This window comes from Nomascus leucogenys, chromosome 3, assembly GCF_006542625.1.
Source record: "Nomascus leucogenys isolate Asia chromosome 3, Asia_NLE_v1, whole genome shotgun sequence".
Lineage (NCBI taxonomy): Eukaryota > Metazoa > Chordata > Mammalia > Primates > Hylobatidae > Nomascus > Nomascus leucogenys.
In genome coordinates, this window is record NC_044383.1 from 125,486,046 (window position 1) to 125,513,870 (window position 27,825).

Below are 27,825 nucleotides of genomic sequence, written 5' to 3' on the forward strand. Positions count from 1 at the left end.
TCACCTGCCAAAATGTACATGATTTTCTTGGTGCAGAGAAATCACTTATTAGTCATATTAGCAAGGGAATATCAAACATATTTTGAAGGGCTAGAAATGAAGACATAATGACCATATACTTCTTTTTAATAGGATATTTATTTATATTAACAAATGTCACCTTATAGAAGACATTTCAACCTTAATCAAGTAAACCCTCTTTGAGTGATTTATGATATAATTTTGTTAGCTATATATGTCTTTATTATATGAAGAAGATTTGGAAAAAAAAAACTTTAAAAAGAGTCCCTGTCAATTTCAGCTTAAAATCTATGCTTTCAAACACAAATTTTAGAAAAGGTCTGCTTAGCTGTTAACTCTTCTGGTGATGGAGTTGCCAGTTTAATATCCATTTCATCCTGGGGTGATTAATTTAAGTCAATTGTGATAATTCCACCCCATGGTAAAACCAATCCCAGTGGTTGGTTGGTTCAGAAATTGGTCCATGACATGATACATGAAGAAAAGCATGGTTCTAGAGGAAGTTTCCTTTTCCCTACATGTCACGTGAGTTCTGCTCATGCCACCTGTCACCGGTCCACAGTGCGGCCAACACTGACGACAGCCCAGGAGAGAGATGAGAGAAGCCTGAATCTCTGTGGACGTTACTGATCAGTGAATTAATCAACCTGGAAGCCTGCCCTTGCCTTCTTGACTTTTGACAGATAATGAATGTATTTCTCATGGTTTAAGCCAGAATCAGGATTTCTATTATTTGCAGCTAAAAATTTCTTAATAAATATAATTGCAGGCCGGGCACGGTGGCTCAAGCCTATAATCCCAGCACTTTGGGAGGCCGAGGCAGGCGGATCACGAGGTCAGGAGATCGAGACCATCCTGGCTAACACGGTGAAACCCCGTCTCTACTAAAAATACAAAAAATTAGCTGGGCGTGGCGGCGGGCGCCTGTAGTCCCAGCTGCTCGGGAGGCTGAGGCAGGAGAATGGCGTGAACCCGGGAGGCGGAGCTTGCAGTGAGCCGAGATCGCGCCACTGCACTCCAGCCTGGGGGACAGAGCAAGACTCCGTCTCAAAATATATATATATATATATATATAATTGCAAAGTAGAAGAGAGAAGCTTATTACCAAATAATTGTAATACTGTGTACGTAATCCATACAAACAAAGGTATTTATAAGGTATAGGGGTGCTGCAAAGTAGGGAGGTATATGAGGAAGTTTCTCAGAGAAGAAGATACTTAAGATGGATATTGAAGGACATTTCAGCAAAGGAATGAAGATGAGGAAGTGCCTTTTGGGCAGAGGGAGCAGCATGTGCAATAGCACAGAGTAATAAAATAGATATTCTCAAAATTCCTCAAGTTAGACAAATTACAAAAGGCATAGAGACATCTTACAGGAACTGTGGGTATGGTGGGTACTAATCAGGAAACGAGGAAGTTGCCTGGGACGGATGTGTCTTCCTTCTCCATCTATCTTGATTTAGCGCCAGATGGTCTCTTACTACTGCTTTGTTCAGACAATGAGTTCCACTCTCCTGCTGACTTCTGCAAACCAGTCTCTCTGCTCTTCAGTATGAGTGCATGGCTCCCAAAGGACATTATAGGGTCAATATTAGATAATTTCACTAAAAACACTTCCATGCTTTCTTTGACTATAGTTTCTCTGTCTCTTTGTTGGAGTTTTCCAGGACAGCCAATGTGCTAGCCTTTCCTGAGAGCTACTTGCCCACAGTCCAATCTGCTGTATCACTGGGAGACAGGGTCGTTATGGTATAAACATGGCTGCCCAGATTCACCATTTCAGTTGGCCTGAGCAATAGTATCAAATCTATATTTCAGAACAACTCTTTCTGAAGTTTGAAGCATGCATGGTAGGGGGTAAATTGGCAGGAAGTGAGGCCAGATAGGAAGTTATTGCAGTCTAGATAAGAAATAAAGAATCTCTGAACTAAAACAACAGGAGAGGGATGAAGAGATGAATGATACAAGAAAGGTGAAGTTCATTCATTCATTCATTCAACAACATTTATTGAGAATATATTATATACATATATATTTGAGACAGAGTCTCGCTGTGTCACCAGGCTGGAGTGCAGTGGCGCGATCTCAACTTACTGCAACCTTCGACTCTCTGGTTCAAGCGATTCTCCTGCCTCAGCCTCCCAAGTAGCTAGGATTACAGGCCTGTGCGACCACACTCAGCTAATTTTTTGTATTATTAGTAGAGACGGGGTTTCACCATGTTGGCCAGGATGGTCTCGATCTCCTGACCTCATGATCTGCCCACCTCGGCCAAAACATGTGTTACGTGAAATGGTGGTAAGTGCTGTTCAAGTGCTCTTGCTATTTATCCAAATATCCCCCAAATTTACCATTTTATTATGCTCATGGATTCTGTGGATCAGGAATTCAGAGCTGGTGCAAGGACTCTGCTCCATAGCGTCTGATACCTGGGGGTTCCACAAGAAAGACGCTACAGCTGCTGGCACTCAACAGCTGGACCCTGGAAGCACCTGGAGGCAGTCGATAGTGGCTGTCACCTAGGAACCTTGGCTGCTGCTGCTGGTGGACACACCTACACATGGCCTTTCCTGTGGCCTGGCTTCCTTACAGTATGGTCATGTTGGGGTAGCTGGACTTCTTATATTGCAGCCCAGGGCTCCAGAGGCGTGTATCCCAAGAGAACCAAGGGGAAGCTGTGCGGTGTTTTCTGACTCAGTCTTGAAAGTTACACAGCAAGAGAGTCCATAAGTGAACCTCAGATTCAGGGAAGAGGCCTAATGCTGTTTTGATGAGATAAGTGTCAAAAAATTTACAGGCAGTTTTTGTTTGTTTGAGACGGAGTTTCACTCTGTCACCCAGGCTGGAGTGCAGTGACGCGATCTCGCCTCACTGCAAGCTCCGCCTCCCGGGTTCACGCCATTTTCCTGCCTCAGCCTCCCAAGTAGCTGGGACTACAGGCACCCGCCACCATGCCCGGCTAATTTTTTTTTTTTTTTTGTATTTTTAGTCGAGACGGGGTTTCACCGTGTTAGCCAGGATGGTCTCGATCTCCCGCCCTCATGATCTGCCCTCCTCAGTCTCCCAAAGTGCTGGGATTACAGGGATGAGTCACTGCGCCAGGCCTTTACAGACAATTTTAAACACCCTTAGCAGTGCTCTGGGGAAAAGTTGATCAGGATTAAAGGAATAGGGCATGCCATGGGGAGAAGCTGGAGATGGCTTTCCATTTTAATTAGTGTGGCCATCTGGGAAGCAAATTCTCACAAAGACCTAAGGGAAGTTTAGGAAGGAAAGCACGTTTTAGGCAGGCGGACAGCAAACACAGCAAGCTTGTTGAATGTAGTAACTAAGTAGCTTGGCTGGTGGTGAAGAAGAGGGAAGGAATGGAAGAAAGTTCTAGATTTCTGGTTTCAGTGTCTGGATGAATAGCAGTTCCACTAACCAGGAATGAGAACACAGGAATTGAATGAGGGAGGATTGAATGCAGTCTTGGACATATTCTACTTCAATGTGTATCAGACGTAAGAGTGTGTGTGTGTGTCTGTGTGCACACGTGTGTGTGTTCATTCAGTAGTAAGCAGAGATTGGAGAGGTCTGGACTGGACATCTGCGTTTTGAAATGCTCAATATCTAGGTGGTATCAGAGCCCTTTAGGAATAGATGAAATTGACTAGTGAGGTGAGGTAAGAAGTCTGGCAAACACCAATATTTAAGGTAGGAGCAAAGGGCCTCGTATAAGATTTTGAACAGCACTGGCTTGAGAGGTAGGAGAGACAGGAAAAAGGAATGATTTCAGGGTCAGAAAAAGGTAGAGAAAGGCTTAGGGACCTTCAAATATCTTTCTGACTGATGCACAAAATCCTACCATTCAAAATTTCTTCCTTTAGTTTTAAATGTTCTCTCTCTAAAATTTCTCTATTAAGATATAAATGTCCAGCAGAGCAGAAAATTGAGCCACTGACACTTGAGCAAATGGAAGGCAGGAGAGCACTTCAAAAAGGGAAAGGGTTAAAAAGGGGAAGAAAGTGGAGTTGCTCCCTACAGAATGGGAGAAAATTTTTGCAATCTACCCATCTGACAAATGGCTAATATCCAGAATCACAAAGAACTTAAACAAATTTACAAGAAAAAAACAACCCCATCAAAAAGTGGGCAAAGGATAGAACAGACTCTCCTCAAAAGAAGACATTTATGTAACAGCCAATAGACACATGAAAAAATGCTCAACATCACTGGTCATCAGAGAAATGCAAATCAAAACCACAATGAGATACCATCTCATACCAGTTAGAATGGCCATCATTAAAAAATCAGGAAACAACAGGTGCTGGAGAGGATGTGGAGAAATAGAAACGCTTTTACACTGTTGGTAGGAGTGTAAACTAGTTCAACCATTGTGGAAGACAGTGTGGCGATTCCTCAAGGATCTAGAAGTAGAAATACCATTTGACCCAGTCATCCCATTACTGGGTATATACCCAAAGGATTATAAATCATGTGCTATAAAGACACATGCACATGTATGTTTATTGCAGCACTATTCACGATAGCAAAGACTTGGAACCAACCCAAATGTCCATCAGTGATAGACTGGATTAAGAAAATGTGGCACGTACACACCATGGAATACTATGCAGCCATAAAAAATGATGAGTTCATGTCCTTTGTAGGGACATAGATGAAAGTGGGAGCCATCATTCTAAGCAAACTATCATAAGGACAGAAAACCAAACACCACATGTTCTCACTCATAGGTGGGAACTGAACAATGAGATCACTTGGACACGGCAGGGAACAGCACACCCCGGGGCCTGTCATGGGGTGGGGGGAAGAGGGAGGGATAACATTAGGAGAAATACCTAATGTAAAAGACAAGTTAATGGGTGCAGCACACCAACATGGCACGTGTATACCTCTGTAACAAACCTGCACATTGCGCACATGTACCCTAGAACTTAAAGTATTAAAAAAAAGAAAAAGAAAGGAAAAAGAAAAAAAGTGGAGTTGCTCAAAGACATCTTTTGTCAATTTCCTATTTTTATTAGACTGTAGCCAGCAGTGGTGCCTGGGCAGAGTGTATTTGGGTGACCTTGACATATTTTTAATTTTGCGGGTTAAAATAGGTCACATAGGATATTTCATGTTTCAGTAATACAAACAGGAAATGGTAAGTGGGGATGGGGGCAAGTTCTTTAAGGAAATGACAGTCTAGCAGCTCAGGAGAAAAGTGCAAATATGAATTTACAGCCCTTTAGCCCCATCTAGTGGCTAGGTGATGAAAGAAACAAATATTTTGTAACATGTTACCATGGTTCTTTAGCTACATTACTTTGACATGTCAGTCTATAATTATTTCCTGGATAGTTATGTGTTATGATACACAGTTCCTTTTGTTTAACAATTTTCAACTAACCTATTAGTTTGTCATCTAGTTAAATAATTGATTTCCCAAACTGGTGGAATGTGGTGTTGTAAAGTTGGGGAAGGAGAAATAGATAAATGGATACAGACAAATGCCTCTTAACTACTTGAAAACTCTTACGTATCTGCTTATTATAGTGTTCAACACATACTAGCTTCCTCTGATTTAGCATTGTATATAGGATTGCCTCTCTGAGAAAGTAAATAATACTAACAGTCATGCTAATGATGATGATAATGATTGTGGCCCAGGAAGAGATGTTGGAAGGGAAGAGAGTTCAAATAGTTATAGTTTGTTATTTATGAGGTTGGAAAAGTGAAATTAATCTGTAGGAAAATAAAACAGAACCTGAAATAAAGAATTGATCAAATTATTTCCAGTAAGTTACACACCACACACACACACACACACACGCATAATTTAAACAACTGCATCAGCAAATTTGCAATGTCATGTTCTAGAAATATTTCCTAGGGCGGCAAGTTCTTTTGGTATTTGCTTGCAGGCTGATAAATCTCAGTAGCCAAAATTTGTGCTCATTATGGCAATGAGAGGGAATATTTACAGAGACGATTCCAACCTTTGGAAAGTTGACACAACTGGGTCAGGTCTGTGGCACATCCACAGACTCACGGTGAGCTTGGAAAAGTAATGGTAAGAATGATGGAACAGGTTTTGAGGTGGTCTTATAATATTGTACTCCATCTTTTCAGAGGAGGAGAAATGATAGGAACGGGCTTATGTTTTCTTCATGAGAATTTGAATACAAGATGTATTAATTAAACATCTTCATTTTACTGATGGAGAAACTTGAGTCAACAACGATTAAATTACACAGCTATTTGGTTGCAGAGTTAAGACTAGACCTATGTTTTTTATTCCTGATCTACTATTCTTTTCAGTACAACTATTAATCGAAGAGTTCTCCATTTCCATAGAAGACCAAAGTAACAGAACGTGAGCTTACATTTGCATCAAGAAAGTTTGGATAAATTGAGGAAGATTAGTTAAGTGTAAAGTAACTAAATATTGTATTTCCTTTATTCTAACATATACTTAAAAAAATCTTAACATTATGAAATCAGCCTGAATCTTATAATCAGTATTAAAACATAATTGCTGGCAGGCAGTGGGGCAAGTTGTAAAGCGGTCATATTTATGTGCCAGAATTTAGTAACTAACATTCTCATTTAATAGAGTATAGAATTGGGAGGGTAAGGCATTGGCTTAATTTCTGAAAGTGTTTATTTCCAGCAAGAAGGAATTCAATTATGGAAAAAAAAACTAAAACTGCAGTTTAAATCACTGATATTCTTTCATTTGACTTGAAGTGCTAACGAGGTCAAAACGTTAAGAAGGGGTAAGCAGCTAACCATGAGGCTACTCCTGCACTTTCAGGGGTCACACTTAATTTGGAAGAATTTTTATACCAAATTTGAAAAAGCGTAGACCCGAATCTTGTGAATCCCAAAAGGAAACGGTGTGTGATTGTATGGATAAATTCATGGTATAGTTGTATTCATATATTTTAGAACTTGTGTTCATGTAATGTAATCGGTATTTTTCTTAATCACTTATTAAATTGATCATTTTACAATCAGTGTCATTTAAGAGTAGGTGTCATTTGGTTTATCACAGCAGCACTGCATCTTAGAAAGAGCACTGACTCAGAAGCTAGGTCTGGAAACTACTCTGCTCTTCTATCTGCTACTCAGTCGTCCTTGAGCAGTTGACTTCCTCTCTAAATGTCAATTTCCTTATGTAAATTTGGGAGAATATCATGAATCTTGCAAGCATATTGTGAACATTAAATGAGATTATGTATGTAAAGTGCCTACCACAATATCTGTCACATAGTAAGTGCTCAACCAAGGCAGCCACAGGAAACTTATGGTCAACAGAGAGATTTGTTAAGAGATGTTGACTGAAGGGTAAATTTCTTCGATTTGATCCCATGCAGTCTAAACAGCGTTTCTTACCATTTAAAAATCTATGCCCTATCAGTCAAGAAGATTTTGAGGCCAGGCGCAGTGGCTCACGCTGTAATCCCAGCACTTTGGGAGGCCGAGGTGAGTGGATCACGCAGTCAAGAGATTGCGATCATCCTGGCCAACAAATACAAAAAAACTAGCTGGGCGTGGTGGTGCATGCCTGTAGTCCCAGCTGCTCAGGAGGCTGAGGCAGGAGAATCGCTTGAACCCAGTAGGCGGAGGTTGCAGTGAGCTGAGATCGCGCCACTGCACTCCAGCCTGGCAACAGAGCAAGACTCTGTCTCAAAAAAAAAAAAAAAAAAAAAAGAGTTTGAAATGTCTTTCTACATTTTGTTATACTAAAAGCATGTGTATTAAAACATCTGTCCAAATATAGTATGGAATATGTTTTTGTAAGTTACTGTTTTCTCTTCTTTCTCCCCATCCTGAGAGGTACCTCTACCCAGCTGAGAACTGTTGATCCAAAAAATGGTGTCAGAAGGGGATCTTAGAAACATTTAGATATTTAAGTTCATATTAGGAACATAACAGTCACTTCAATCATTTTTCACCTACTGGCCTCATCGTCCTTATGTTTGCTAAACACGTTGGGTAAAGAGAGATATATGAAACTAGTCATCATCTTGCTTATCTTCCTTTCAAGAGTTATCCAAAATACATGCAACGGGGCCATATTTACAAGGTGATCTAAGAATGTGTGCGCACAGTTGAAGTATCCTATATGTTTGCTCTTTAAGGAGATGCCAACTGTCATGAAGCAAAAAACCCAACGGAACCCAAACCAAACCCCAAAACCAGTGGGTTACGAGAATAAACCACCACCACTAACAACAACAAAATTCTGCGGCCTAGTGACTAAGGAAATCACAAGGCCAGATGTTATACCAGTCCATAGGAAAACCCAAAGAGAAAAGACTTCAATAGCCTCCAATCCCATCTCCTTCACTGTAGCATGTGTTCATAAAAACAATATTGACAGTCTGGAGTTGGCTGACTTTTCCTGATTTTATGCTAGTTTGACTTGCACTCAAGCCTTAATTTTGCCCCCCACTCAGCTTTCAGGAATGGACAGGCAGAATTCTTTGGGCACTATTAACTTTTCAAAAGCCACTCGCCTATTTGCATATCTCCTGCAATGCGCACCACGCTAACCTTGCCTTGCTACCGGCTCCTCAGGAGACAGATTCCCCTGTCGGCTTTGTTCAGCAACCCAAAATGTAATCAAGTAACCACTCTACTGTAGAGGGAAGAAAGGGAAGGATTTCAGGGCTGAGCACAATGGCGATACCATGGGAAAATTCCAGGAATTCCGTGAACCACAGACCTCACCCCTGGTTGTGCCCCTGCCTCACTAATCTTTCAGATTAGTTCAGCCTAATGAAAACTAATAACATATAAAGCAAGTAATAATATTCATCGTCCATCTTTCTTTCATGTGCTTTTTGCTCACTCTGCAAGTCCTGATTTAGCCAAGCTGAATTCTCAAAAAGCACCGCTAACTGCCTCCTGGGGCTGCTTCATTTAGTGCTCATCTAGGAGAAGGAAGTAACTGATAAGAATCCAGCCGCTAGTCATTATTTGTTCATACACAGTATGGAAGAGGTCGGTCTGATAGTTTCTGTTTCCCAAGGATCGTGGATTCAGTTCCTCAACACAACAGACTTATTTATCATAGCTTTTCTTTCATTGTGTATAAATATCAAAATATGATAGAAATTCACACCAGCCGCTCTTAGAATATTTTCTCACTCTTTAGCATTACTTATGAGTTTAATTTCTTCCTGGGAAGGGAAGAAGTTCTTTATTTCAGATGTTTTAATATTTTTCAAAAATATAGGTGGGTCTCACTACAAGGCAAACAAAAATTATTAGCAGTATGTTATTTGATGGAAAATATTCTTATATTTCCTTTTCCAGTTTAAATTAAAAGTATGGCTACCAGGAAAAAAAAAAGAATCATTTTTCTCCTTGCTGCATAAAAATAGGTCAAGTAATTTAAGCCAGTCCATTGCAATTAAAATTCTGACATTGCCATTGTTCCTTCTATTCTAGGGGGAGAAGACAAACAGAGCCCATGATAATAGGGGTTCACTGGCTAAGTCATTTGATGTGCTACCTATTGTTCTCTTCTGGAGGCTCAGCCTCAACCTGCCTGGGTGCGCTGATGTTGATAGTGGTACAGTCCTAAAATGATAAATACCATCTCCGAAGCATGCATTTCTGAAGAGCTGTAATGCTGCTTTCATGCTAGCAAAACAATTCCACTGCAGAGGAAAAAATTGCCAATGGCATGGGTCCTAAATTCCTTGAATTCTAAATTTATTTATTTTTTGGAGACAATGTTATCTGCCCGGTTTATTTTAAAGTAAATTTTACTGACTCAATTAGACAGCAACACTCATCCTCATTAAAGATCCTGCAGTCCTTTCGCAAGATTAGGGCTGGTGGCTTGGTCACATTCCAATGTGGATAATTGCATTCTGCATTCCTGGATATTTCCCTCCACCTTTCCAACCTCATACCATCAAATGCATTGTTATTTACCCTTACTGCAAATCAACAGTCCTGTTGTGGAGGCGCCGAGGGTTTGCCATCCCCTCAGTTTACAGGCTAAAGCATCGGCCCAAACCACTGCTCCTTACACTTTTAAAAGAAAACCCCTTAGGTAATGCATATTTTCAAATATGAGGCAAATCTCAATTATGCACACTTAATCATAGGTTAAGGTTTTTGGTAAGTAAAATATTCTTATTTTATAAAGGATGTTTATTTTGGAATCTTCTTTGATTTAAAAAATGTGTTGCTCGAATATGTGCTGTTTGCTCAAAGAAGAAAAAGTCTTCAGAAATGGCAACAAAACAAACAATAAAGCGAAAAAGCTCTTGAGGAAACAGCTTTTCATTGACCTTCTAAATAAATTCCACAAGGGGGCGAAAACACCTAATGGTCTGGGGCTGTAAAGTTTTTATTGCAAAGCTGGCCACCCATAATAGATTAGTGGATTAATATTTTTCTCTAAAGGATCTGGCCTTTAATGTTGACATCAATTTATAGCCATCCCAGGCGTTTACAGTAGTAAAAGTCATGGAGACCATAAACTTCACAATAGATGTCAGCCTTTTGCTACTAGTGCTCTAGCCCAGCACCCCATAAACTGGTGATTAGGTAACTGTTCTTCAAAGACCCATCCATAGCTCTAACGTCTTTATCAGCTCCTGCAAAGATACTGTCACGAGGATTTTATCAGACACAAGACAGAAGTACACGTTTTTATTAATGTGGACTTATTTTTCTGACATGTAGCTATGAGGTTGCACTGCAGCTTATCATTGATCTCTTCTTGAAAATTAAGCATGGAGTGTCTATTTTTGGGCAAAGCTTAAAGAACAGAAGCTCTCTTGTATCATATTAGAACTTTTTGACAAACAGCCAAGGTACAGAGGTCAAATTTCCCCATATGCTATAAGCAACTTAGTAGGAAGTAAGACCACAAAAGGTTTTGCAAATGTCTGCCAGTAGCCGGGTGATCTAGGTCACTGTACAGGTTTCATTAATCAGGTTGTTGAAACAAGGAGTTATTTTTCTCTGCTTAAGAGACCTGCAGATATCACGTAGAATCTGCTCAATTGTTGATCAAGAAAGAGTTTTTAATGAAATAGAGATCATTCAAGTGAATTGGGGTGGGGGAGCATTTGTATTTGTACTGAAGACAAATTGTGCTTTTTAGCCCAGCTCCTCTGTTTGAGTCCTCTGTTCTGGTAGGGATGGGCTCAAGATCTAATAATAGTTCCTTGGGCTCTGCATCTCCACATACATGTTCCGGCGTTTGAGCAGCAGGAGGAATTTAGTGACAGAACAGGTGTTGTGGCTTATTCCCTGGCAGAGTAAATGGTGAAGGGTGGTGGCAAGACAATTCTTTTGCTTCTTTATGAAAAAAAAAAAATACATTTAATCACTTTCCTTTTTTCCTGGCACTAGTGAAAAAGGATTGGAGTTGCTGTATTAATATGTATGCAAACGTATTTTTTCACTTGAGCCTCTGGAAAAAAAAAGAGAGAAAGGAAAACTTACTGTGAAAATGCTTAGCCAGAAAGATTTATTGCTGATTGCAGATTTAGTATTGACATGTCTTAGCTGAAGAAAACTTCAGCTTTAACTATTAATGTGGAAATCTGGATCAGCTTTTAAAGTAGGGTAAAAAGAGTTTTGGATGATTCAGTATATTTATTTGAACATAATTTTAAATAAGAAAGTGTCAATTATAGAGGTATATAAAAAACCCAGTGGAGTGTGGGCATTTTAATTTTACATGGCCTGCCTTGGAAATAGAATTATAAAATTTAAGTGATCTGAATTATACTTAAAGCAGCCTTTATGCCCAACTTACTCTCTTGTAACACTCCTAAATATCCGCTCCTCCTGATTTCTTATAAAATATGGAATTTAAGATGAGAATCGGAGTCTAAATGAAATGTTCTTTTAAAGCATTATTTATAAGATTTTCCTCAACCTACATTTTTTACTTCCCCTAGTAAGTCGTGTACAAAAGTCTGTATTTTTTCTTGAAGGTAGGCGTGTTGCTCTTATAAATATTATAAGCCATGAAAACATGAAAGAGAAAACAAAATAAAATTCCTTCTCCTTCCACCTGGGATAATTTGAGATTTTCACAATATTACTTTTTCCTTTGCTTGATTATATAAGGCAAAACTTGACACCCACTTAGTTGTAGCTATGGTCTTCTTGATAAGACATCTATCTAGGTAAAATTAAAGTATAATTTTCAGGTGATTTGCATCCCATGCATGCAACAGGAAAACTCAGAATTCAGGAAAACAGGGCATGCTTAAGAGGGAACATCTTGTAAAGACTGTAATTTGACCTTTGAGTCAACCTGAGTACATTTTAAATATTATAGGACAAGATGGAAAGCCTCAAGGCGGAATTCTGCCCCATCTTCCTCAGAACTATGAACCAGTCAGACACTGTTTCAGAGATTACGCTAGAAAATATGTACCTATCCTTGGCACTTTTGCTGAGAAATAAAACTCTCATCACTGGAGATAAAAGTAGATTTATATTTAATGCCACCCCCATCAATCAATCAGTATATTATTTCAATCTACCTCCATTTAAGTAGTTCAATCAGGAATAAACAGAAACACTTGATTTTTTTGCCTCCTGCCCATTGAAAAAGATAATGTTGAGTATTGCAAACCTAACTCTAGAGTACACTTGATATGATGGCAATTAAGAAAAAAAAAAGCACTGTGACAACTTTGCAGCTTTTGATTAAAGCACACCAAGAGGCATGTTACAATGATAACAATGAAGCATTATGCCAATTATGTTAAATCCTGCTCTCCGCTTAAGCTCATCATGACCTGTTTTAGTGTCCTGTAATTTATCCTTTGGAATGCTTACTCTCATCAATAAAGTGTTCAACTCAAAAGACGGGGGGAAAAAAGCCACCAAAGGGAACAACCACCCCCAAATGACTTCTAGAAAACAAGTTATTTCTTAACTTTTTATTGACATTGGCAAATTAAAATAGAATAAATTAACAAGTATTTTTTCAAAAAAATGTTTTGTACAAAAATACTGTCAAAATTTCCTAAAAAGCTTTCAACACAGTAGTATCTTTTCATGTACTGAATATAACTATTAGCACAGTGTCAATGTTGAAGACAGAAACAAAATAAAAATCTGTGAAATGTTTGCCACTGACGACATTCCACACCCTATTATCATCTGTACATATGGGGGCGGGGGGGCGGGGGGGACAGCCAACTTGAAAGTGAACAGTATGACTTTCCTGATCCAGAACAGTTTGGCCCACATCTGTTTAATCTTCCAGTTTAGCATATTTTAAAAATTAGTCTGTACTCAAATGCATAGTTAAAAAAATGAAGCGAGATGGCAGAGTTTGTGCAGTAATATCTGCCCTTCGAAGTTCATGCAACCAACTAATGCAATTTTTCCTTTCACTCGCAAATCTGAATGCAGTTCAGTCATTTGAAACCATCTACAAAATCCACAAGATTAAGCAGTTTGCCAAGATTAATATCTAACAGTTGAGCACTGGAGAAAGTGAGGGAAAGGAGTAAAAACAAACAACGAAAAAGACCAAGTTAGCTAGATATTTGAACTACGTAAGGGAGGTGAATGTCAAGGCTACAAAAACGAAACAAAAACAGGAAAAAAAAAGTGGCAGCAATTTTTTTAAACCAATTTGTACAAGTTTATAGTTTACTTTGTTTCCAAGTTCTCAAACCTTTCAATATCTGAAAAGTGAGATACTGTGTCTAAGGGAATGTTTCTTTTAATTCACGCCGAAGAAGTTGGGGGTTTGATTTCTTTCGCCCGGGTTTCGATCGAGTCAACAGCTCACTCTGCTGGGCTGCTGTTTGCATACGAAGTCCGTCATAAAATCAAACTCGTTTTGCCCCAACCAGAGTTCGGGCAGCTCCTTGATGCGGTCCAAACCCATTTCTATCACCAAGGACATAAGAACTTCCTCGTCAATGAAATCAGTGTCTATGACATTGGGCGGCAGCATTGCAGCAGGGACGTGGGCCACGGAGGCGGGCATGTTGCTGCTGCCGCTGCCGCCGCTGCCGCCGCCGCTGTTGCTGCTGCCCGCGCCGCCGCCCGAGCTGCCGCCAGAGCCGCCGGGGGTGCTGCTGCCGCCCGAGCCGCCGGGGGTGCTGCTGCCGCCGCTGTGCTTGGGGTTGCAATCTCGGAAGTGCTGGTTTGTCCCGTTCATCTGGTGGCCTGCAGCAGGGTGCAAATCCGGCATGTAGTGGTTGTGGGGGTAGGGGTGATGGTTGAAATACTGGTTGTTGAGCTTCTGCAGCTGCATGCTGGCCGGCAGGGAGCCTCCCTGGCTGGCCACGGGGGGACCCATGAACTGGGAGTTGTTAAACCTGGCCGCGGGGGCCAGCGCGCTCGGGGGGTGCCCTCCGTTCACAGTCCCCGGCCCCATCGCATGCCTGATGCCGCTCGTGGCATTCATGTTGCCCGCGCCGTAGTGTATGTGCTCGCCCATTAGGGCGTTGAAGGCGTGCTGGGGCTGTTGCTGCTGGTGGTGATGGGGGTTCGGGAACTGCCCCATGCCCATGCGGTGAGCAGGGTGATGGTGCAGCCCATTGGTGCCGTCGGGGAAGCGCCCGTGGTTCATGGCCATCATATGGTCTGCCATTTCCAGTCCTGGAAGCGAAAAGGGCAGATGATGAGACCCGCGCCACACGTGTCGCCCACCACAGCGCACCCCACTTTTGCCCGCCTCTGCCCCCCAGGATTCCCGGGCGCACGTCGGCTGCGAATCACCACCCCTAAGATCCCACTAGCAGCCCGTGCACCCAGGCTAGCCACCACGGAGGAGCTGCCACTCGTAACAGCCGGGCGCTGCACAAACAGCCCTTCCCCTGCGATCGGGCGGGGGGGACCCGAGCCCACACCCCTCTGCTCCCCAAAGTGGCCTAATAAAGGAAGTGCCCCGTAGCCCTGCCGCGAACTTCAGGCATTAAATCAGCCCTCCTCATCCTGTTGTTGCACATCCTGTTGTTATTCCCCAGCTTCGCCTCACGCTCTTCCTCCGGGCAAACCCTGCCCTCGGAGGACTGGGCTGGCAGGAGCCCCAGCCAGCTTCGCCCGTCGCTCTTACCTTCCGTTTTTGCGATTTCTGCTCCGAAGACCGAGGGCTGGCTCGTCGGGTCCAGGACCGGCTCAGCAGCACATAGAGGGGGGCCTTCCTGGCGTGCAAAGCGCTTCGCTGTCGCGATGTCGGCGCCGAGGTCTCGCAGCGGCCGCTGGGGCAGATTCGGAGCCGTTCCCTTTTATTTCTCCTCCGCTGCCCTCACAGCTCGGCAGGACCGCCCGGCAGCTGCCAACAATGAGCTGTGTTTCTTAGGGCTTTGGCCACAGTTAATATAGGCATTTCAGGGAGGGCGGAGCGAGAGCCTCCAGGGCGGGCGGCGCCAAGACGCGGATTCCGGAACACCGCGGACACCCTGGACCGGGTCCGGGAGCCGCGTCCCCGCCGCCCGCGGCACGTGCGCAGAGGCTGCGGGGCCCGGGGGCCGCCCAGTCGCCCCGTCGACCCCCGACTCTGGTTTCTTCCCGGCCCAGAAACGCGAGGTTGGCTCAGCCACCCCCGAGGCAGGGGGGAAATCCTCCCCGGCCGCCCCGCCCGAAGGTAGCGCCTGCCCGGATAGGAACGAGGAGAGCTCACCGCCCCCCTCAGGCTGGATCTACCCCACCCCCAGCTCTCTCACTCGGCTCACCTAGCGATCTGGCCAGCTCTCTACGAGAAAAGGGGACTCGCCCAGCGCCCCCCGCCCTCCAGAGTGCCCTTCTGCCTCCCCGGTTTTGCAAAAGCTTCCCCAGGCAGCGAAGAATGGCTGTGCTTCCTCGAGTTGGGTTTTAAAGACTCGGACAAATAATGCGCCCTTTCCTGAGCGCGCCTTCCTAAGCTGTGCCTTTGTGTTTTCATACGGGCAGTGGGTAGACCTACTCTAGATTACCGCGTGTAGATGCGTTTTTTTCCTCCACTCCTTTCAAGGACAGGAGCTGGGGGCGGGGAGCTGCAGCGGCTGCAGGTGGACGGAGCGCGCTCGCGGGCCCGGCCACCCCAGCTCCCGCGCCCTGGAATTCCAGTCCGCGCTTTCGGGTCCGCCCGCCGCTCCCGGGGTACGTGTGCTTCTGCTAAGTTTGCGTTTGCAGCTCTTGGTAGCTTTGGCATCCGAGCTGAGGCGTCTCTGCTCTGTAAACAAACTCAGCGATCCTCGTCCCCAGATCCACCTTTTTGCACATACACAGTTACTTGCTTCTGCTGTTGCCCTGGATCCGGGAGGTGGGGGTGTGTGCAAACTTGCAGAGCCTCCCTCCGGGCTCTGCCTGACGGTTTGGGGTTGATTTAGAAGCAAACGGGTTTGTAATTAAGAAATTTGAGGGCTGAGTAAGGCTGCTCTTGCTGGAAAAGGAAAACAAATAGATAACATGGTAATCGCTTTGTAAATAAAGTCGTTCTGGAGGTGGGCACGTAGCTGCACGTCCCGTATGGCACCACGCGCACACACACGGCTGGGACTCTTCCTTTTCAGTGAAATTGTTCAGTGGGGCAATAGGCGATAATAATAACCTTGCTTCCACAACGCGGCACAACGAGCCTGGTCGCCCGTTTGGTTCATTGACTTGCAAATAAAACCCTTAACACAGGTCTGGGCTACTACCCAGTCGGAGCTCTCTGGCTTTCTCACATGGGGAAGCCGAGTTGTTTCCCCAACACCATGATGGGGCTGTTCTGAGCTTTTATATTGCTCTTTATGTGGTAAAATCGAGTTTAGCGCTCCAAATAAGGACTTCTGGGCAGTTGTTTCTTCATAACTCGATAGCCATTGAAGACTTCCTGCTGCGAAGAGCGAGTCCGCCTCCCCGCCCCCCTCGTCTTTTTCTCCCTTCTTGCACACAAGACTTTTAAAGGCCCTGTTTCTTGAGGACTGGAAATTCTGATACATTTCCCCGTTCAGGAATTTGCAAAAGAGACCCAATCCTGATTATTTTCGTCTATGACCCCTCTGCCTTTTCCTAGTCAGGCATATTTTTGTAAATGTTACTTTTTGTCTTTTCTTCTTTCCTCTTCCAGGCTTTCCGGCAAACCATGCATGCAAATAATTTTTAAACCTCAAAAATATTTACTTTTTAGAGATACGGGCACAGGACACATTGCATTGTTAGTTGCAACAATTCCCTATTCTCCTAACCTCCCACCACCCTTACCTGTAGGTCAGGACATGCAGTTTACCGTATCGGAGGCTTGGGTACCTGAAGGGGCCACTTCCTATAAAAAAAACGGATTCTAAAATATTGGTCAACCCCAACCTCAAAAATCGCGGGATTGTTTACTTTCCCTTCTTTGTACTGCAAGTGTCTTTCGACACAAGGAACAGCTTTTGAATGTCTAATCTAAATTCCTCTTGCAACCACTAAGGAAAGGTGGAGCTCCATCCAGCTCCAGTGGTTCTACCTACTATTGGGAAATCCCTGGAAAGGTCACCTGCCCATCCCCCATACCTTAAAGGAGAACAAAATGGTTCTGGGACCAGCTGGTTGGAACATGGCATGCTTTGTTCATTTATTTTCATCCGTCCATTGAATGTCCTCCAAGTGCCAAGCGCTTTCTTGGTGCCTGGAGATACAAACAAGATAGGAACTCATGGTCACAGGGAGAAAACTGACAAACAGGCCTTGAACACACTGTGATAAGTGCCACAAAGGCATTGAAGGAAAGGGCTTTGGAGAGCACATAGGAGGGACACCTATCCCCCTCCTGGGGGCTTTGGGAAGGCTTTCCGGTGGAGATGGTGACTAAGTAGAGGCCTCAGGATGAATGGAAGTTTGGTCCCATTAGGAGTGGGGTAGAAAATGTATGGCTAAGGAGTTAATGCAAAGATGAGAGAAATAAGGTTGGAGAAATATGCTGGGGCCGGATGTCAAGGGCATTGTGTCCTCAAGCTGAGAAATTTTGCTGTATCTCAAAGACAGTGGGAGGCAGGTGAAAGCTTGTGAAGCCATGAGATAGGAAAGATTTGGGTTTTAGAAAGATCAGGGCAGTACTGTGGAGAATGGTTAGAGAAAGTAAGACAGGAAACAGGGAGTCCATTTAGGGGGCACTTACAGTAACCCAGGGCTCCCAGAAGTTCCGTGTAACCAGGGTTTATCCGGTGAACCTGGGTGAGCGAGCGAGTGATCTGTCTGTGGCCCTCACAGCACTGGATGGTTGTATGCGTTTCCCAGAGCTGCCATAACACAGTACTATTTAGGTTGGTGCAAAAGTAATTGTGATTTTTGCCATTGAAGGTAATGGCGAAAACCGTAATTACTTTTGCACCAGTCTAATACAAACTTAAGGCTGATCAAGCTTTAAACAACAAAACATTATTGTCTCACAGTTCTGGAGGCTAGAGGTGCAAGGCCAAGTTGTTGGCAGGGTTGGTTCTGAAGACCGTGAGAGAGAATCTATTCCGTGTCTCTTTCCTGGCTTTTGGTGGTTTTCTGGCAATCTTTGGTGTCCCTTGAGTTGTAGATGCATCACACTGATCCCCACCTTCATCTTCATGTGACGTTTTCCACCCCCCGCCCCCCGTATGTGTATCTCTGTGTCCAAAGTTCCCCTTTTTACAAGGACTCTAGTCCTTTTGGATTAGGGCTTCTCCTACTGGCCTCATTTTAACTTGATCACCTCTACAAGCTCCTGACTCCAAAGAAGGTCATATTCTGGAGGTTAGAACTCCAACATATCTCCAAGATATTTTTGCGGGGAAACGATTCGACCAATAACAGTGGTAAATAAACTGAGTAATACAAGACCCCTGCTGCTGACAAAGAAAGTTACCACCTGGAACTCTCTTCCTAGACGTCCTACTGGCCCATATTCTCATTTCTTCATGTCTCTGCTCAAATATCACCTCAGTGAGCTCTTCCTGACTGTCCTACCCAAATAGCAATATCTCTCTTGTTTCCTTGCCCTGCTTTATGTTTCATCTTAGCGTGTCTTCCTACCTGACATGCTGCATGGTAAATTGACAGTTTACTGCCTTCCCCACTAGAATGACAGCTCCATGAGAGCAGAGACCTAGCCTGGTTGTTCATTCAGTGTCTGAAACAAGTCCTGGCAAGTATTAGACTTTTACAAATTGAAGGTTGAATGCATGAATAAAATATGGCATTGGCACTATGGGAACCCCAATGAGGGGCCAAGGAAGACTTTCTGGAGAAGGTTACTCTCAAGGCTGGAGGTAGGCCAGGTGCAGTGGCTCACACCTGTAATCCCAGAAATTTGGGAGGTTGAAGTGGGAGGATCACTTGAGCCCAGGAGTTCGAGACCAACCTGGGCAACATCTTGAGATCCATCTCAACAAAATAAAATTAGAAAATGAGCCGGGTGTGGAGGTGCATTGTAGTCCTAGATACTGGGGAGGCTGAAGTGGGGGGATCGCTTGAGCCCAGGAGTTCGAGATTGCAGTGAGCTATGATGACACCACTCCACTCCAGCCTTGGCAATAGAGTAAGACCTTCATCCCTTCTAGCTCCCAAAAAAAGGCTGGAGATAGAAAAGTCAAGTGGAAAAGGAGAACAGCAGCTTACCTTTGTATTGTGGCAGCCACTTGGGCAAAACTGTTATCTGTTTGGGAAGATGACTCACCTGGGCATCACTGGCTGCTGAGTAATGGACAAAGTTCCCCATTGTGTGAACTTTTGACTGAAACAAGTTTTTAGAGGTGAGTCTCTGGCTTTAGCTAAAACCTGAATTGAGAAAAGGCTGACTGAAGGACCCAGCTTCAAAAAATGTATTGAAAGATCTCATACTTGTGTGGTACAGCTGGGGAAGGGGGTAAGGTGAGATTTAGCACTGTATTTTGTACGTTATTTAAATTATCTCAGCTGAGTGCAGAGGCTCATGCCTGCAATCACCAGCACTTTGGGAGGCTGAGATGGGAGAATTGCTTAAGCCCAGAAGTTTGAGACCAGCCTGGGCAATGTGGCAAAACCCCAGACTCTACAAAAAATATAAAAATTAGCTGAGCATGGTGGTGCATGACTGTAGTCCCAGTATCTCAGGAAGCCGGGAAGCTGAGGTGGGAGCATTACTTGAGCCCAGGAGGTCAAGGCTGCAGGTCGAGGTCGAGGTCGTGCCACTGCACTCCAGCCTGGGTGACAGAGCAAGACCTTCTCTCAAAAAAAATAAAACCCAGAAAACAAAACAACAAAATGAAACAAAACCCCAAAGCTCACTTAATCCTCAAGTAAGGAGTAGGGATTACTTTCATCACTTTAGTAAGGAGGACTTTGAGTCTCAGAGAATCTTTTAAAAATAAAAATAAAAACAATGAAAAACATAGCTACCTTCTCAGAAGGAGAGGAATAGGGAAAAGAGGTAGCCAGAGAGTCTGTTAACACATGATTTAATAGTGACAGAGGCCCTATATGCAACCTGGTGTTATCTGCAAATTGAATAATGTCTTCCATGTAGTATATATGTCAAACTGAGATGTGAATATCACTTTTAAACATGTAAACTTGGTTCTAATTCATAAACTACAAATTCACTTGAAATTATTACCAAACTCATAAAAGTTTTTCTGTCTTTAGGTATTTTTTCATTCAAGAGAAATATAGCCATTATCATGTAGAGGTCAATGAAATGTTTGTGTTAAAGGGTCTTTAAATTGATGAAGTTGGTACTATCCCGCTTGAGAATTTGATTAAAATAAATATTTTAGGATGTCATTCCTGGAGTTCTTGATTCATCAGGCTGGGAGTGGGGCCTGAGGAGCTGTATATTTTTTAAAATCTCCCGGTTGGTTCTGATATTTAGCTAGGTTTGCAAACAGCCAACCTTGTTTATAGGTTGATGACAACCGGGGTCATTCTCACAGAGTTCGTGGGTGTACTGTGAACCTGGTTCACACTCATAATGTCCAGTTTCCCTGGATTGCCACCCGTTTCCTCTCCGCCTCCCGCCCATGACTGGAATTTTGCCCATCTTTGAAGGCCCAGCTCAGATGACATTTCCTCTTTTTTAGCCTCCCCTGATCCCCTAGATGGCAAGAATTCTGGCTCCTTGGTGCTTCCAGGGCAATTTACTCAGATCTTCTTTTTTGACCTATTCTGACTTGAGTTATGGGTATTTGTATTCTTCCGTAACCTTCTCTGTGATGGCAGAGGTTCCCAGGTGAGCTCCAAGGGGCTGCAAAATGTCGTGCACAGAATAAGGTCAACCTTCAACAGATGCCTCTCGACTTACCATGGGGTCATGCTCTGATAAACCCCAGTCTATAAGTTGAAAACATCATCAGTCAAACCATCATAAGCCAGGAGCATGTGTAGAAGTTTGCTAGGGCTGCTAGGGCTGCCATAACAAAATATCAGCCTGGAAGGCCTAAATAACAAAAATGTATTTCCGCATAGTTGTGGAGGCTGAAAGTCCACGATCAAAGTGTCAGGACCTCTGTCCTTGGCTTGCAGATGGCTGCTTCTGGTGTGTCTTCACATGGTCTTTCCTCTGTGCACAGGAAACCCTGGTGTCTCTTTCATGTGTCCAAATTTCCTCTTCTTATGAGGACATCAGTCAGATTGGATTAGGACCCTCCCTAATGTCCTCATTTTAACTGAATCACCTCTTTAAAGACCTTATCTCTAGTTATGGTTACATTCTTAGGTACTGGGAGTTAGCTGTCAACAGAGGAATTTGGGTGGGGGTGCAATTCAGCCTATATAACACACGTCACATATAGATTCTTTTTCAGATAATTGGCATTTTCTTAGTCTGCACCTTTAGCAATAAGCTAGAGAACATTCACATTGGTTTTGAAGTTGGACGAGGTATTTTGGAAAGCAGAAGAAAAATTCAGTGACCTTAAATAATTAGAAAAACACCCTATCAAAAACAAGATTATGTTCAATAAGAAAAACTGCAGAGGCTTCACGAGGACAATAACAAATTACATGGGTATTGGATGGGAAATTATTGAGTAGATATAACAAGTTCAGCCAAAAACCAAACCAAAACAAAACTGCGGGTCCTCCTAAGCTATTGGTTGAATCAGAGGCAGCCAAGGAATGCTGTTATTGAAAAGGACACAACTCAGAGTGTATCAGGAGTGAGAATCACATGACAGAGCTGGAAGTAACCCTTTTGCTACACTGGGCTCTTCTGAGAGATCATGGTTGGTTTGCAACTTTACCTTTTAATAAAGAGTTACCAAAACCAAAGAAAGTTCATTAAAAAAAAAAAACAGGAAATATATTTTTAAAGGGACGGGAAATGGGACTTATAATGGCTATTTAATCTGGAGAAGAAAAAGCTGACAGGTGACTTAATACATATGTTCTGGTCTACATAGAGGAAAACTAATATGGTGGATCCTTTCCAGATGTTTTCCTTTTCCACTGAGACAAAGAAAAAAGGAAGGCGTTTTTAAAAAGAGAGCTTTAGATCAGTGGTTTCCAAATTTGTGTTCTGTAGGTGTTGTGTATTCTCAGCTTCACTTTTAAGTGCTTTATATATTAAGGGTTTCTGTTTGTTTTAAAAACATATTGTTCTGATGTTAAACAGTTATGAAAACTAATGCTTTGGATAATACCTAAAAGTCAGAATTCTAGTGTGGGTAGGACTTTTAAAAATAATCTTATCCAAACTCCTTCCTTTTTTAGATGAGAAATCTGAGGTCCTGAGAGGTTAAGTGACTTGCTCATAAAGGACTTCCTAACCATCAGGATTTAAAAACACTGGTACAGATTATCAGAGCAGACCAAGTCTTTATGAAGACTTCACTGAAGTGAAATAGAGATGTGTTGAGTGGTTTTTTAGATCAGCGTTTCCCAGCTGATGTTCTATATTATAGGTGGATAGGATTGCAGAAGACAGTAATAGAATCTATATCAATTTCTGCTTTTAAAACAGTGGGAATTAAAATCATTTAAAAGTAGTTTTCCAGTTCAAAATGGAAGTTTGGGGCTGGGTGTGGTGGCTCATGTCTTTAATCCCAGCACTTTGGGAGGCTGAGGCAAGAGGATAGCTTGAGCCTAGGAGTTTGAGACCATCCTGGGCAACATGGAGAGACTTTGTTTCTACAAAAAAAATTTGAGGCCGGGCACGGTGGCTCATGCCTGTAATCCCAGAACTTTGGGAGGCCGAGGCGGGCGGATAACAAGGCCAGGAGATCGAGACCATCCTGGTTAACACAGTGAAACCTGGTCTCTACTAAAAATACACAAAATTAGCCAGGCGTGGTGGCACACACCTGTGGTCCCAGCTACTCGGGAGGCTGAGGCAGGAAAATCACTTGAATCCAGGAGGCGGAGGTTGCAGTGAGCCAAGATCACGTCACTGCACTCCAGCCTGGTGACAGAGCAAGACTCCATCTCAAAAAAAAAAAAAAAAAAAGAAATGTTAAAATTAGCCAGACATGGTGGCACACACTTGTAGTCTCAGCTACTTGAGAGGCTGAGGTGTGAGGATCACTTGAGCCCAGGAGCTTGAGGCTGCCATGAGCTGTGATTGTGCCACTGCACTCCAGCCTGGATGACAGAGCAAAACCCTGTCTCAAAAAAATAACAAAACAAAAAAAACCCAACAAGATGGAAGTTTGAGGGTCTCTGAGTTGTGCTGAGTGAGCCCACGGAGCTGGTTGTAGACATCCGATGACAAGCATTAAGTAACGTAGTTACTCTCTCAGCTAAATACTCATGTCAGAGTGGTGGTTGCACTATTTAACAACTTTAAATTGCTTTTAATTCTTTTACACATACAGATTTTTTTTTAAAGATAGAAGACTAATGGTCCTGAATAAAATAAACCTGTGAGAAATATAATCGTGATAATTTTTTTTTTTTTTTGAGATAGGGTCTCACTGTGACGTCCAGGCTGGAGTGCAGTGGTGTGGCCATAGCTCATGTAACCTTAAACTCCTGGACTCAAGTGGTCCTCTCACCTTGGCCTCCCAAAGCACTGAGATTACAGGCATGACCATGGTGCCCAGCTGAATTGTGATAATTATTTCACAACTAACTTATGATGATGCTCATCTCAGCCAGAAGCTGCATTCATATCATGAAAACTTTTATATAGTACAAATTACATAACTCTAGGACTAAAAAGTGAATCTAAAAAAGAGAAAACATAGTGATGACTACACTCAAATTGTCTGTCAATTTATTAGAAATAAAGATTCAGCTGCTGTATGTAATAATTACGGAAGTATGTTTGCAAATAATAGCCTGAAACTATTCCTCTGATCTCATTACTTACAAACAAAGCACAAACATTATTTTTTAAAATCCCAGTTGATTTTTATGTACAAAAGTCAAAAACTAAAAACATTAGGAAAGGAAAGTACTTTGTGCCAATTTGTAATGTCATAATATGTAGTTGTATTTCAATATGTTTAAATATGTATTTAGTCTCAGATCCACAGAGAATATATTGTCAATTTTGAATTTGTTAACAAGCTATGCTTTACTTCTTATAATTAATTGAAATCTTATAAGTGTATTTTATAACAAAAAATTTGTTTTTATAGTCTTTGTAATAAATATTATTTAAAATAAACTCCACAAAACAAACTTCTATTATACATTTATCTGAAACATAATGTTTTCTGTGAACTCTCTTCTTACGTGCCATACAAAAATTTTTTAAACGATCTGAAAATGCCTCAGCGGTTCATGAGACAATAATGAAGGAGACTCACAGGACAAAAATGTTGAAAAATGCTGGTTTAAGTCAGTGTTTCTCAAGAATAATAAAGCTGTCTTTCAGAATAAAGAATAATAAAGCTCTCTTGTTTGTTTGTTTACAGTTTTTTGAGGCAGAGTCTCACCCTGTCGCCTGGGTTGGAGTACAGTGGCTCAATCTCGGCTCACTGCAACCTCCGCCTCCTGGGTTCACACCATTCTCCTGCCTCAGTCTCCCAAGTAGCTGGGACTACAGGCACACGCCACCACGCCATGCTAATTTTTTGTATCTTTAGTAGAGACAGGGTTTCACCGTGTTGGCCAGGCTGGTCTTGAATTCCTGACCTCGTGATCCGCCCACCATGGCTTCCCAAAGTGCTGGGATTACAGGCGTAAGCCACAGCGCTTGGCCAAGAATAATAAAGCTTTCTTTCAAAAGAAAAAATTATCTTGGCGGGGCGTGGTGGCTCACGCCTGTAATCCCAGCACTTTGGGAGGCCAAGGTGGGCAGATCATGAGGTCAGGAGATCAAGACCATCCTGGCTAACACGGTGAAACCCCATCTCTACTAAAAATACAAAAAATTAGCCGGGCGTGGTGATAGGCGTCTGTAGACCCAGCTACTCAGGAGGCTGAGGCAGGAGGATGGGGTGAACCCACGAGGCAGAGCCTGCAGTGAGCCGAGATTGCGCCACTGCACTCCAGCCTGGGCAACAGGGCGAGACTCTGTCTCAGAAAAAAAAAAATTATCTTAGATTTCAAATGTTTACCTATATTATTTATATTTCTTAACTATGTAAAAATAGGGAACAACGCATGATATCCTTATGTTTATAGCTCTTATACAACTGTAATACTAGAACACATGTACATGTTAAATAAAAATTCAGAACCAATAAAAATAGAAATTAACAACATTTATCTGGCAGATTTTGTCAAAATTAAGCCACCCCTTGCAATGTGAATCAAGCAACAAGAACTACAGTGTCTGTTTTTTGCTACTGAGTTTGGCCTGCTGATGCTATAGCATGCCATGTAGTGAAATTTGTATTGGAACCACTGTGCAAACTTGTATACTGTGCACTACGATTTCAGTTGGTCTTCACATGGTGCGACCATTTCAGTATATTAAAGCCATGTCTGTTCTTTCCTGATTCGTGTTCAACATTTTAAAGTCATGCCACTTGGCACCATCACAGTTATAATCACAAATCTAAATAATGAAAGATGATCATTTGGATGATTCATAATATGCCTCTAATAATTTGTTAGAAATGATCAACAAAATGAAAACATAAAATTAAAGAATTCTTGAGGAGAAAAAGAGAACACCAAAGACTACTTTAAGGTTTGTGAAGGATCTGTGAACTCCTATTAAAGAAACCCTGCTTTTGGTGGTATCCAGTCTTTATTATTACCAATACTTTGGGTCATATAACTATGTATTATAATAAATAATTTGGATCTATGGTTGGCAGAGAATGGAATAGAAAGGTTAAACTATCAAAAAGTCTGAGTGTTAGCCACTTCCTTAAAAAAAATACAGGTTTCTTTCCTATATCAAATAAATATATGACCCCAAAGTTGTCTGTGAGTTCAATTGTTTTTAGTCATTGGCTCATCAGTTCCTGCTTCTATTCATTCAAACACCAGCTTTACAGAAATGCTTAGGTGAGCTGGGTAATAACTAGAAAAGAATAATTTATATTCATGTCAATTTTTTTATTATTATTTTTTTTATTTTTATTGAGACAGAGTCTCACTCTGTTGCCCAGGTTGGAGTGCAATGGCGCGATCTCAGCTCACTGCAATCTCCGCCTCCCGGGTTAAAGTGATTCTTCTACCTCAGCCTCCCGAGTAGCCAGGATTATTACAGGCATGTGCCTCCACACCCAGCTAATTTTTTTGTATTTTTAGTAGAGACGGAGTTTCACCATGTTGGCCAGGATGCTCTCGATCTCCTGACCTCATGACCCACCCGCCTTGTCCTCCCAAAGTGCTGGGATTACAGGCTTGAGCCACTGTGCCTGGCAATTATTTATATTTTAAATGGTATTTTCTGGAGTGCTTGTAGGTGCTTCAGGTCTTTTAAGTATTTTAGACAATCTTGTTCACACCATTAATTTGTATGAGCAAAGGATTTCTAGACTAATTTCAAGTGCAGCCCAGCTTCTGGAATCACTGTGTGGGGGCACCACAGAAACAGCCTCAGAAGTTTGAGATAAGATTATCTTCCATGAGTGCCTTCAAGGGGCATAAACATGTACAAGATAAGATCAGCATCTTTAGCAGGAACATCTCAGCTTCCCGGGCTCTTGGGTACCTTGGGAGTTAGCAGGCACCTGGAATTGTAAATGAATCAACTGCTGTTCATCAATCTCTTGTGAATCTGGTGAGTGTGGGAGTCAGTTGAACTCAGGATGAATGGAGCAGCTGAGCTGAAGAGCAGGCCTTCATCTGTGGTGGTGTTGCCAAGGGAAGGGTACAGTGACAGCATGAGGGTCCTTTGGCCTCCCTCCTTTGCTGTTACCTCTGTCCTATAACTGCAGTGGATCTGTTGAAATAATTTGAAATTCTGAAGCAGGTGGGAGACTCCTACTTACTGATATCTCATAATGCTTTGGCATTCTTCCATGAGGGAAACTGTGATTTTGCTCCAGACTGGTTAGGTCTCCCATTATTGCCTCTGTTATATACAGTTGACTTGACAGTTTCTTTCACAGTCCCTCTCAAAATGTATAGTTAGATAAATTGTTGTGGCTCCTTCAATACTGTCCCCGTGAAGGGAAGGTCTAGGCTTCTATCTTGTGCCTAGTGTCACATCATTGCATCTCCAGTGCAGAAATAGTACCTGACTCAGAGTAGGTGATCAAGCAGCTAAAAAATGCAAATTCCTTCAACACTTACAGTTAAGCAATTGAGATCTAATTTCAAATCTCCTTTTTTTTTTGAGATGGAGTTTCACTCTGTCTCCCAGGCTGGAGTGCAGTGGCGCAATCTCGGCTCACTGCAACCTCCGCCTCCTGGGTTCAAGCGATTCTCCTGCCTCAGTCTCCTGAGTAACTGGATTACAGGTGCCCGCCACTATGTCCGGCTAATTTTTTTTTTTTTTTTTTTAGTAGAGATGGGTTTCACCATGTTGGCCAGGCTGGTCTTGAATTCCTGACCT

General features: G+C 42.6%; 1 protein-coding gene across 1 annotated transcript; it reads right to left on the minus strand.

Moving 5' to 3' along the window:
* Positions 1 to 12,931: 12,931 nt before the first annotated feature.
* CITED2 (Cbp/p300 interacting transactivator with Glu/Asp rich carboxy-terminal domain 2) lies at positions 12,932 to 15,322 on the minus strand. The gene is made up of 2 exons (XM_003255797.4): positions 15,085 to 15,322; positions 12,932 to 14,627 (listed from the first exon to the last, which is right to left on the minus strand). Exon 2 carries the CDS (start codon positions 14,617 to 14,619, stop codon positions 13,798 to 13,800), a length of 822 nt encoding a protein of 273 aa, XP_003255845.1. The 5' UTR covers positions 14,620 to 14,627; positions 15,085 to 15,322; the 3' UTR covers positions 12,932 to 13,797.
* Between the last annotated feature and the right edge of the window lie 12,503 nt (positions 15,323 to 27,825).

Excerpts from the sequence above, each read along its gene's own strand:
- CITED2 (XM_003255797.4), bottom strand. The coding sequence starts at position 14,619 with ATGGCAGACCATATGATGGCCATGAACCACGGGCGCTTCCCCGACGGC.